General features: G+C 36.8%; 1 protein-coding gene across 7 annotated transcripts in view; it reads right to left on the bottom strand.

The window, feature by feature from the left end:
* Nucleotides 1-13,203, bottom strand: part of UBR3 (ubiquitin protein ligase E3 component n-recognin 3) — a 96,329-nt gene that overhangs the window by 43,571 nt on the left and 39,555 nt on the right. For all 7 annotated transcript variants that reach the window (XM_087919967.1, XM_087919970.1, XM_087919969.1 and 4 more), the window contains 2 exons: nt 10,324-10,784; nt 4,677-4,765 (listed from right to left, as the gene is read on the bottom strand). In XM_087919967.1, the coding sequence (XP_087776093.1) occupies nt 4,677-4,765; nt 10,324-10,784 (550 nt within the window). The remainder of the gene's footprint in view (nt 1-4,676; nt 4,766-10,323; nt 10,785-13,203) is intronic.

Below are 13,203 nucleotides of genomic sequence, written 5' to 3' on the forward strand. Positions count from 1 at the left end.
CAAACATAGATCTTTCTGATCCTCCAGACTTCGATATTTAAATGTTTTCTGCTTTCATAGCTCCTAAACTTAAACACTGAAAACAGTTAATATTCCAAAAGGAAAAAGAGTTTACAATGTGTAACCAGAAGCAGCGCTACCCTTACAGAACTGCTGCATCAAGATGATTCCCAGAATCAGCATGCTAATGGTTGGTTGGCCTAACGTAGCATGTGTATTCTCAGAAGAACAGAGTAAGCTATTTATGTTCTAAAACTGTGTCGTGCAGTTTCTCTCTTTCTCACCTTCAACTCTTCAAAAAATGATACTTCAGAAACTGTGTGCTAAATGATGCAGTATTAATAAGAGACTGGAAAAAAAAACAATTCACCCTACATTACAATTTAAAGGATATATTCTTCACGAATTCTCAGAGAACTAAAATCCACCCTTTAATTTTACCAAGTTTTTTTTTAACATAGCACATGTGATCAAATCAGGCAGATTTGAAGGTCATACGATTTTATGCAAAATGATGCAAATTTTCCCTTAGAACAGCTGTTCCATTAGGCATTTCTACAGACATCATTTATGGCAGCAAAGCAAAAACTGGCCAGCCATGAATTATGATTATAGGTATATCCTATTTTGCCTTATAGCAACTTGAGATAATAAAAACTCTTCAATTTCCTATCCAAAGACCTAGCCCAACCAAGATTAAGGAAAGAGCAAAGGAAATTGCTGTATGTTGAATAAGGCTCCAGTTTTATTGGCTTTGACCAGATATAGTTTTTGAAATTATAGACAAAAATTTTCCTGCTCTACCAAGGCCCACAGACCTTCTGCAGAGAAAATACTGTGTATAAACAGCTGATGACAATGACAGGTGATTTTCAGTTACTATAGCATTTCCAACTCCTTTCAAGGCCTATTTCATTCTCCTAACCACCTGTTTGGCATTAGCTAAAAAAAACTCTTAAAAATAAATGTGCGAAATAAATTGATTTAAAAATTAAATTAAATTAGCTAAAATATAAATATTTACTTACTTCTAAATAATTCATTTAAAATAATTAAAGGGAAATATAATTCAAGGAAAACCTTTAATTTCAAATAATTTGAAATAAAACAACAATGGAGGGAATCTTGACTTACGACCACAATGGAGCCAAAAATTTCTGCTGGACAGTTAAGTGAATTTGGCCCCATTTTATGACTTTTCTTACAACAGTTGTTAAGCGAATCACTGCAGTTGTTCAGTTGGTAACATGACTCTTAAGTAAATCTGGCTTCCCCATTAACTTTGTTTGTAAGAAGGTCGCAAAAGGGCATCGCATGACCCCAAGACACTGCAGCTGTTGTAAATAAGTCAGTTGCCCAGCAACTGAATTTTGAACATGTGACCCCCCAAGGGTTCCTGCAATAGTTGTGAAGTGTGAAAAATATCACTTTTTCAGTGCCACTGTCATTTTGAATGGTCACTAAATGAATTGTTGTAAGTCGAGGACCACCTATATGCCCTTTAAGACAATCCTCAGGATGATTGAAAAATATTGATTTAGACATTCTAGATCAGGGGTGTCAAACGCGTGGCATCACATTATCGTCACGTGATTTATTGTGACTTTTTCCCCCTTCGCTAAACCAGGGCTGGACATGGACAGCGTGTGACGCATCTGGCCATGGGCCGCGAGTTTGACACCCCTGCTCTAGATTATCATTAGAGCATTGTATATTGTAATTTGTTCAAACACAGGCAATTGACTCAGGCAATTGGGAGACCTTTAAGTAGAAAAAATCTTATGCTTCAGGAGTCTGAAGGATACAGTTACACTGAGTGTCCAGAACAGGTGACACATTTCTCCCCCGACTCTCCTATAGCCTGGAGTAAGAAAGGGATTCAATTTTATAACCAAGAGCTTCAGTTTCTAATATACATAATTGATTGAAATTTTCTAAAAAGATTTTCTAACATTTTCTATACAGTTGCAAACCACTGGTCCAGAATACATGTTACCAGGTACATGGGTTACCAATATATTTTGTGGTTACATTCAAGATATTGGTAGTGAGTATAAAATTGTTCATGGCATGGGACTGGGTTACCATATGTCCCAAATTGTATCTACCCATACTATAAGATCCAATAGAAGACACATCTGCTATGAAGTATCGTCTGGTATGTCAAAGGAGGAAAACTTTTTCTGTTAGGGCATCTGCCTTCTGAGCAACATTCCTCCAGATATTATTAGATTTGCCTTGACCCTAACTCCCTTTTCATGAGGCCTTAAAAACTTAGTTTTGTTTCTAAGCTTGGTGTTCAGCTTGTGTGGCTAAGCCTGTACCTTCACTAAGTTGATGGTGACGACTGCTTTTATTTTGGCTCCTATATTTGCGTTTTATGGTGTTTTAATCCTATTTTTATTTTCTATTAGTCACCCTGAGTCATATGTGTGAGATAAATAGCCATATAGAATGAATGAAAGTATTAATTAATTAATATTTCAAAAGTGATCCTGAGCTGGGCTTCAATTCATGCTGGAAGAACCTTCAAAAACAGTTTTAATCAAAATGCTTCTTCTCTGAATTGTCAAACCAGGACTTGCAAAACCTTGTGGTAGGCACACACTACCGGAAACCACCTGCAAATTCAACTAATATCCATATATTGTTAAAATCTGTCTGGAGAAATAGGAAGCAATGCAACTACTGACCAGGTTGTGAGCCACCTATTGAGTTTCTTTGCTTATCTACAATATCCTCTTCTACTTTATAATACTGAGACACACAGTTTCTTGGGTAGTTGCCAGTCTCTTTGCTTGTGGTGTTGTTTAAATTTAGAAGAAATTAAACTATCTTGCCAGCCCTATTGATTATTCTTTAAATTATGTTTGCTTTCTTAGCCCACCCTTTGCCATAGAAACTCACTGGGTGATTTTGGACCATCACAATCTCAAGTGTGACTGATCTCATAGGTTTATGGTGATGGAGTAAAGCAGGACGGTGCATTCATGAGTTATGAATGAAAGATAAAAAAATTAGTAAGTAAATAAATGTAGGTACTCCTTGATTAACAACCACTACATCACCACCATTTTAAGTTTTGACCATGCTGAAGGAGTAATGATAATGACAAATGCTCAAAGGTTACCATGGTTCCAGCACCCCGTGGTTATGTGATTGAGATCTGGGCACTTGGCAATGGGCTTGCCATTACAAAAACTGTACCGTCCCAGTCATGTGGTTGTGATTTGCAATCTTCCCTGCCAACCGCTCCAATTCAAAGTTACAACGGAAGCTGGCAAGGAACGTTGCAAGTTGCTTGATTAAATCTCTCTCACCCACACACTATCCCGGAGTCTTGTACATCCTCTCCCACCCCACAGTAGCCACCCCAACCCCACTCTGCCCTGTGTACCCCTTCCCCACTCTCTCCCACTCAGCAGTAGCCACTTACCTGCCTGCTGACCTGCTTGCAAGTTGTCTGGGACTTGCAGCTTCCTATTGGCTTCCTACTGACTTTGGCTGTTGGAAGTTGGCAGGAAGTTGCAAGGAGGTGCTCACTTAATAACCCTCACTCCTCACTTAATGACAGCAATGATGGGAACTGCAGGGATTACCGTTGCTAAGTCATGTGGTCATGGGACATAATAATTTACGGTTACATTGCTCAGTGGCAAAAATTCAGGTCCCAATTGCTGTTGTAACTTGAGGACTACCTGTACAAGTAGTCCTTGACTTACAACAGTTCATTTAGTGACTGTTCAAAGTTACAACAACACTGAAAAAAGTGACTTATGACCGTTTTTCACACTTATGATCATTGCGGCATCTCTGGGGTCGCATGATTTACATTCGGATTGACAACTGACTCGTATTTATGACAGTTGCAGTGTCCCAGAGTCATGTAGATCCCCTTTTGCAACCTTCTGACAAGCAAAGTCAATGGGGAAGCCATTTAACAACTGTGTTACTAATTTTAAGAATTGCAGTGCTTCACTTAAGAAATGTGGAAGAAAATGGGGCAAAACTCACTTAACAAATTTCTCACTGAACATAAATTTTGGGCTCAGTTGTGGTTGTTAAGTTGAGAACTATTTGGACACATTTAAAGCTAACAACTTCAGGTATTGTACCTGGGCATGCACAGGAGCAATAAAAGATTCAGGAAAGTACAAGTTTTAATACTGGCAGCGTTACGGAGATGTCACCTCAGTGGTGACTCATCATCACACATCCTGCCACCTATCAAATTCAAAAGTATATTTACCAGAGTCCATGCAAATACCATGCAAATCTCAGGAAAGGTATGGTACCTTTTAAGGAATAGCTGAGCAATAATGAATGGGCCCACACTAATTCTGAAGTATCCTTGTCTGCTTCAGATGCAAATACTACAATAAATATAAAGACTTATCGCTTTTTTCAATATATGTTTAACATGAAAACAAAACTACTGGGATAGCTTATATTTAGAGCAGAGATTCATCACCATAATTTGTTAGGAACCTCATTTTGAATGTAAACAATTATTTCCATAGTTACTGTTAGCTATATGTTCTAAAATGGAATCTAAAGAGAAGATACTATTTTGTTCTGTTCAGTCTAAAAGAGGTTCTATTCTTCCTCATTTGCCTTTTAATTTCATTTCCCAATACCAAAAAGAATGAATAGTGCAAACTGAAAACAAATCTTACCAACATCCATAGCAGTTTCCATAAAACTTTTCTGCCTTGATGCAAATTCAGCCAAAAGCTTCTGTTGTCGTTCCCTGGCCTTTTGTCGTCTAATGAAATCAAAAGAAGGTGTGGGGTTATGATTATAAAGTACTTGTGGACATTTATTTATAAGGTCTATTTATAGATTGATATGAGAATCAATTCTTATTTTTCTCCCCCAAATCTGAAAGGTCATTTTTGCCCCGAAGTCACTTCTGTGTCTCAACTTTTCTTTTACTGCTTTCTCTTCTAGCTTGCTAGGCCAAAAGCAGTCTAGGACAGAAGCAGTAAATGGCAGATTCTTGGTCTCAGTTAAAAAATAAGTCTTATTACCTTCTGTGCGTTACTTCTGAGGAATCCAGGAAAGGACAAATATTGCTAGTTCCAAATAATAGACTAGCTCAAGGATTAACAGATCAAAAGACAGCAATACATGATATTTTGATTAGCAAGCTATTTGCACATGTGCTGAATGACATACAATTAGACAAATACATAAGTGGATTGAAAGCTGCATTCACGGGCACCAGTCATTGGTATCTTATCCAATGGAGTGAGCCATCAAGTACAATCTCATAAGATCTGCTCATACCTATGTTCCACAACATTTTTATCACCGGATGAAAAAGTAAATGACACCATTACAAAAATTGCAGACAGCACAACATTTGGTGGGATGGCTAATACCCTAGAATCCTAGGTATATGGTTTTGAAAGGGACTACAACACCAGCCAGAGCATAGAACAACTGAAGGAAGTAGTTCAAGATAAGAAAATGGGGCTATAATCAATATAATCAATGAGAATCTAACACAATTAAAGGAGCATCATCATCATATGTTATCAATCTCCACAACTTGATCAGTGCAAGAATTCCTATGAGTGGTACTCAAGCTGTTCCATTAACAGCTATTACCATAATTAATTTTTCCTACTTTAAATGCTGATTTTGTTCTCTAGGATTTTAGCCAGTACACCTAATACCATATGCAAAAATCAAATGAGAATGATAAAGAAAGATAATGATCTATGAGACTGAAGGACTGTGAGCCCTGCAAGGTAACTCAGATAAAAAGCAAATCTGGGCATACTGGCACTATATTTATTGTAAAGAAACACTAATACAATCTTTCAAGATTGAAAGTATTTCTTTCCTCCTTTCCTTTTATTCTCTAGAGAGGGTCCTTTCTGAAACGTTTCCAATGCCCTCCCGCCTTCTGTGGGCTGAAATATCTTTTACATGCTGGTAGTCTGGTGCACCTCCTATCTCCCAAGGTCATTTCCACATACCATTACAAGGAAGGGGGGGCAGGGGAGAGAAGAAAAATGAGGTAGCTATGATAGCACTCTTTGAAATATCTGAATGACTGTCGAAGTTGTCTCATCCTAAAGGACACAATGTAGTGGACTCTCCTCCTCTGGATGTGTTAAATACAGACTGGATGGGGATCTATTGAGACTGTTTAATTTTGGATTCTTGTCCTGAGAGGAATAGGTTTAATGATCTAAAAGGCCCCTTCCAACTATGTTAATGCATGCTGTATAATTCAAAACAAAATGCAACGCGATAAAACAAAACACTGACTAAAATAAGGACATATTGTATATAAAGTTTAAAAAACAGTGCCCACAAATACAGAATAGTGCCATTCTGAGATGTTAAACAGGAAGAGGGCTAAACATGTTTTCAACACATAAGTAAATTGTAATCACTCAAAGGAAACTTTTATCAAGAATATGAGGCAACTCATGTTTTTCCAAGATATCCCTCTCCGCTGTGCCTTTGTTAAACTGGCTAAATAGAGACCCTTAATAAGGAGACAGAAACAAACTGACAGAATCAGTACAAGTCGGTAATTTTCCGCAATGCCCCAAGGGGGACCACGCAGAAAGACTAAAAGTATTACAAAGCAACCCAGCAAAATTCCTTTCTGTGCCTTAGTTCCTATAGCAACAAATTCTGCGGGCGATGCCAAGTTTGCCTAAGATGAATAAGCTAGAAAATAGGTCATCCAGTCTCTTTTTTGCCCAGTTTTTATTCTAGCATCAACAGCAATAGCTGAGCTTCTCAACTCCCCGGCTGATAGATGGCAGTTACAGGCAGCACTGACAGATAGCACTTTATTGTGATTTATGTTCAGTGAAACAAAGCAAGTCATGATAGATATTTATATCTGGGTGATGATTTTACATACTGCAAAAGATTTAGCACACAACATTGTCACAATCTGTTTTCTATTGACATAGGTCTTCTAAGAACATCTGTACAATGTGCCTCCGATCATAAATATGGTTCTGTGTCCAGGAAACTCAATTTTCCATGGACAAACTTCCAATTCATGCAAATGTGTCTATACCAAAATAATATGATGTTTACCTTTCAGGTGAGTATTTACCAAAATAAAATACATGGCAATTGCATATTATTCTACCGCACTGCTGTTTTCAAGTATTCTCGTTAAAATCTTTTTTCTCCTCACATGAAAGCTTTTGGTTTCTTTGATTGCAATGTTCAAATCACAAAGACAATAAGCTAGATATATTTTTGCACATCAAGTAATATTGACTATACACATTTCAAGTTATGAATCCTGGGACAAATATGACTACTTAAAACATGCCCATCTGCATTTGAAATTTTTCCAATTCAAATATCTCAGAAAAACTCACATCTCTTTCAACCTTCCTGGGAACTTAGCTAGCAGAGGGACATCATGTTATGGCACAGTATACGTCTCCATAATGGAATCAACACAGCAACATGACTGTTTATACCTGACTTTTCCTTGAATCCTCTGTCAAAAAGATCCACTAGGATTAAACTTAAGAGTTCTGATATAAAGACTCCTCTCCAACGTATCCCTTATTAGTTGTTTATTATCACTTTAATTTTTATATATCTGGGGGTGGAGGTACAGAGGAGATGTCACATCTTTTACTAACAAATCTTTACATCTGTTAGTTTGCTCCAGGAAACTAGTTTTCATGTACTGCGTCCTTTTCTACTTATTGCACTAAAATATTTTTTACAAATTTAGATTGTACTCTTTATAAAGAGTTGAGCGCATCTTACATCTGCACTCATTTTTACTCGGAATATTTTCAGAGTTGCAGATGCTTGATACATTCCTGATGTATGGATGAATTTTCAAATTGCTATTCCTGATCTTTGTGCCATATTTGTAAAATGTTCTAACTGCCTCCCCTCCAAGCACCATTTATATATAAAAAAGTATGCATAAGTGTTTGAAGGCCTAGCCTACTCAACAGATCAACAACAACAACAACAATTCCTCTGCTCTTCTCAGTGGCATTTCTGTTTGTTTGTTTGTTTTTAATTTTGGAGCATATTCTGTTGTAATGACAAATTTAAATCAATTACATTACAATGGAAAAGTCTTCATATGGCTGCTGATAAGAACACAGCAACCACTGATATATCTGAAAACTGCTAGGCAAAGATAACAGATAATCAGAGTTGGAAGGGACCTTGTAGGTCATCTAGTCCAACCCCCCGCCCAAGCGGGAGACCCTACACCACTTCTGACAGATGGCAGTCCAAAGGACTGAGACTTATTTATTTACCAGTTTCATAGCTCACTGAGCTCAATATATTCTGGAAGGCTTACAGCACATTAACACTGCAAAAGCTCCGACATAAATAATCCAACTGTTGAAAAATAACAATAATAATAATTCTCTAAGATGGACACCAATAAAATTTATTTAGAGTTGAAGGCTCATTGAAATTAAGCTGTCTAAAAATCACAAGGGAATATATGCTTTACAGACTTCTAGTCTGAAATGTGAGGGCTCCCACAAAGAAGACCTCTCAGCCTCAGCCATATGACCCTCACTCCAGAGAAAGGGAAAACTCTTGAACAGATCTTTAGATGTTGTCACTGGATATGCATAATCAATTCTGTTCTATGCTTCTCTCTAAAGACATAACTAATCAGTAACTATTCCTTTCAGAGCCAGAATTGTACAGTGGTTAAAGGCACTGGGCTAGAAACTGGGAGACTCTGAGTTCTAATCCTACCTTGGAAAGAAAACCAGCTGGGTGACTTTGGGCCAGGACCTTTCTCTCAGCAATATGAAGAAGGCAAACCACCTCTGAAAAACCTTGCCAAGAAAACTACTTGTCTATGCAGTCACTGGGAGCCAAGATTGACTCAAAGGCACAAACATACACAAACTATTCCTTAAAACATCCATTTTGTATTTTAAAGTTACCTAGATTTAATACAAGACCTCTTGGAAGATTGGATTTTAGACCTGTTTTAGCAGCAACGTATATTTTGCTATGTATCTGTACATATTCACAGTCTAGAGGCCTCCTTTGCCTTAACTTTAATTCAGCAAGCAATTACAGGTGGTTCTTGCTTAACAATGGTAACTGGGTCAAAAACTTTCATCACTAAGCAATCCAACACACCACTTAGCCATAGAGATTCTAGCAATTCTTGCTGTCATCATTAAGCAAATCTGCCATGTCGCCCTGTGTAACTTCCCGCTGGCTTCCCCACTGACTTTGTAAGAAGCTAGCAAAGACAGTCGCAAATAGTGATCACATGACTATGAAGATGTTGCAACCATCATAGGTATGGTAACTGCTTGTACGTACCATTTGTTTAGCTCCATTATATAGCCAAACTGTTGCTGAACAACTGATCATTATGTGAAAGTCACCTGTGTAGTTTTTCAAGGCTAATTCGCACATGACATTTCTCAGTCAGTTGAAAAATTGCCAAAATGGCTTTAGTAAGACACCATTCCTTGTGTAGTCGTAATTTGTTACCATAATATATTCATATAGACAGGCAACCATCTTAAAAAGCTCTTGTATTTTGCCTATTTTAACCAGATTTCTGTTTCTAATTCATTGGATTCTTCACTGCACCCTGAGCAACTTCACATTCACCATGTATTTCTGTTCCAGTTCAGTAGACATTTAGCTCCACAAGTCTTGACAGCCCAGAGCCAGCCACCGCTGATGTTTACATGCCTTTCTATAGTCTTACATTTTACTAGATGCCCATGTGCTTAGCAATCGGAACAGGCATAGGATTTAACCTTAACTGAAATATTATGTAGAGGTGAATTTGGTTTTTGTCTTTACTTTAAAAAAAACTTCAATATAGCTTATTCTGTCATCCAAAACTACAAAACTGCCAGACACAAATAACCAGGAACAGGAGTTGTGTTCAAAGCAGTAAGAGTTCATTCTTGCCACCTATACTCAAGAATCTGAGAACTAATGGTCCAAGCTAATTTGGAACGAGATAAGGGTCAATGGAATTCGTGCAAGGCCAGACTTGGGTCTCTTGGGGCTACGCAATGACTTCAAAACGATTACATATTTAATTCTGCCCTCTAGCTCAGCCTGTTCATCCCCCTAGAAAATGTACAGTATTAAATAAAATAATAAAATAAAATAGGATAAAAAAATAAAATCAAATCATAAAATGTTAAATTAGAACATGGCTTGTATTACCCATAAGGAAGTTTTTGCCCACAACCCACTTTTTTAGAATACATTTTCAAATGCAAAATAAGGCAACAATAACAGTTGGAGAACAAAATAATATCATGCTTCTCTTGTCAGCGTTTTAAAAAAAATTACCTTTCTTCTTTGTCCAAAGTTTTCTTCTCTGTTGGACTAATCTTTTTGGGTGGGACCATTGGAGTTACTTTTCTACATATTTCTTCAATGATGTGTTTGTTTAATCTACTTTGAAAAGCAGCTTTTAATAAAATCCTTTCTACAGCAGTCATTCCATCGCCATGAGAATATTTGGGGTTTTCGTGGTGATTTGACGTATCCATGTCATCCAACCACGGAGGATAGTAGGAGTTCTGTTTGCCTGACAGTTTATGGTGAAGCTTAATAAGCAAGGACAATATGCTTTCTTTGATTTCTAAAATAGCTGTTGTTAATTGGGGAGTTGCACCAGGAGCAGACCATTTCATTGAAGACTTCGGCCGAACAGCCTGACTGGCTTCAGTAGTATTGCGATTAATTATCTCCTGAAATTTCTTTCGACGCTCTGCAACCAAACTGAACACTTGTGCAGTCCCTGAATTCTTAAAAGGAAAACATAAACACTGCATTAGATGCCAAAACCCCCACTTTTTGCGAAACATTTTAGCAGCAACAGCAAAGCATACCAAAGGGAATTTTAGTTTAATCTAAAATGCAATGAAACTGACAACTGAAAAATACTGTATTGTACACACACACACACACACACACACACACACACACACTCCTTTACATATAATGTTCATATATAATGTTGAACCGAAATGTGGTATGCTTGTGCTTGGTTTAGCATAGAATGGAAATTAACTTGTAACAGTTTAGCAGTGTGTGTGAATCAAGCCATAATAGCTTGTGAAACATTTTTTTTAAAAAGCTAGCAAAGTATTATATGCAAATGCAACTTAAATGAATGCCATGTTCTGTAAGGCTAAAGTGTACATAAGTCTCCACTGCTACACCAGATAACACGATCAGGAGAAGGATCAAATGCTTTTTATCCCATCTTCCCCTTTTGGAGCAAACTTTCTACATTTCAACTGATTTAATTTGTAAGCTAAGCTTTAACTGTGTAAAACATTTTAGTCGCATTTGTGTGCATCGCTAAACATGGTTTGTTAAAGAAACTAAAATCCTATTAAACATTTGAGTCATTATACAGAATTGCAGGACCAGAAAGATATTTGAAAATTCTCTAGCCGTTGCATAGCTGCTGAATAATTTCTACAGAAGCCTTTGAATTGGAGTTGTAAAACTCAGCTATTTTTGGATGCACTTTTTTTATTTGACAGCATGGAAAGGTTTGTGTTCGATGTTTCATGTGGGTGGGGAGTAGACGGACAGACAGACTGACTGACTGACTGATTGAATGAATGAATTTATAAACCACTCGGAATCTTGAGGAGGTACATAAATAAATGTAATAAATACCTCCCAACACACATTTTCTGCTATTTCTACTAAAATGTTAATAATAGGGAACTAGAAGTACAATTATTTACAGCAACTTGGTCCTGAATGCATATAAGGATTGGAGCAGAAACAGGGTTTAGTGTAGACTTGGTAGGCTTTAAAACAAATTATTCAATCTGTTGAACAGCTTCTTTAGTTTACCATAAGAGCCATGGTGGCGCAGTGATTAGAATGCAGTACTGCAGGCTAATTCTGCTGACTGCCGGCTGCCAACATTTTGGCAGCTTGAGTCTCACTGGCTCAAGGTTGACTCAGCCTTCCATCCTTCTGAGGTCGGTATAACGAGGGCCCAGATAGTTGGGGCCATATGCTGACTCTGTAAACCACTTAGAGAGGGCTGGAAAATACTGTGAAGTGGTATATAAGTCTAAGTGCTATTGCTATGTAGGATATATGTACTTTTAACACGTATCTTTTATGAAACAGAGGTAAATACCAATGTAAGTGTTTAGTGTTGCTCCTTGTAATGCGGAGAAATGTTGTGAAGAGGGAAGGCTTGTCAGAAAGGATCTGGGAAAGGAAAGAGTTGGTGATAGGCAAAGAAAAGAAGGACAGAGAAATCTGAGAACTGTGAATGAGAAGTTCTTAAACTGTCTTGTAGGGGTTTTTTTTTCCCTTCCTAGCTGTCTTTTTCCTTCAAGACTGGAGAAGAACAGAATGAAATAATCAGCTAAGATTAAGCAAAGAAATAAAGTTGGGATGGAACAACAAGCCACAAATACTACAAAAGGAGATTCATAAGACAACTTCAAACCATGATTTCAAATTAAGGTATGCTACCAATATAAAGTTAGTTCACTTCAGCAGGTTGCAATATAAAAAGCACAAGCCAAATTAACAATGGAATACTAATATATTCCAAACTGAATTTTGGGGAAATAGTAAACTCAGTTTATTCTTAGGTAAGTACCAGAATGTATGTTTAATAGATTTTTTAAAATCCAAAGTAAGATTCAAGAACTTCTCTTATTCTGAACAGTTTTAACAATTTATGGTCTAACATTTACAGAAGGGGATCACATACAACATTTTTTTTTCTTCCTTAAAAAGCAATTATTAACAAACACACATTTAATACTCCAAAAGATTTGGAATGCTTAGGAAAAATTCTAGTGATGATCCAAAAATCAAACTCTACACTATATATTTCACAAAAAGTTGTACGTCACATAATATGAGCTTATTGCCACTCTTAAAAAACTAAAGGAGGATACCTACTTTCCATTTAGTAGGGTTTTTTAAAATCATAATCTCAATTCTAATAAAATATAAGAATGCATGTTTGTTTTACCTAGGAAAATAGACTATGGCTTAGATCTTCATAATTTTTCTATCTGAGAGGTAACAATCCAATTATGAATTAATTATAAAATAATTATGTTCATGAACATGAATAATTTTTCAACTCAAATTATTTTTAACAGTACCGGAAGCCTAAGTTTACTGAGAAAAGGGAAACTAAATTGAAAATTATTAAATATTAGCAATACT

This window comes from Pseudonaja textilis, chromosome 1 (assembly GCF_049901715.1).
Source record: "Pseudonaja textilis isolate UNSWEBS1 chromosome 1, rPseTex1.2, whole genome shotgun sequence".
Taxonomy (NCBI): domain Eukaryota; kingdom Metazoa; phylum Chordata; class Lepidosauria; order Squamata; family Elapidae; genus Pseudonaja; species Pseudonaja textilis.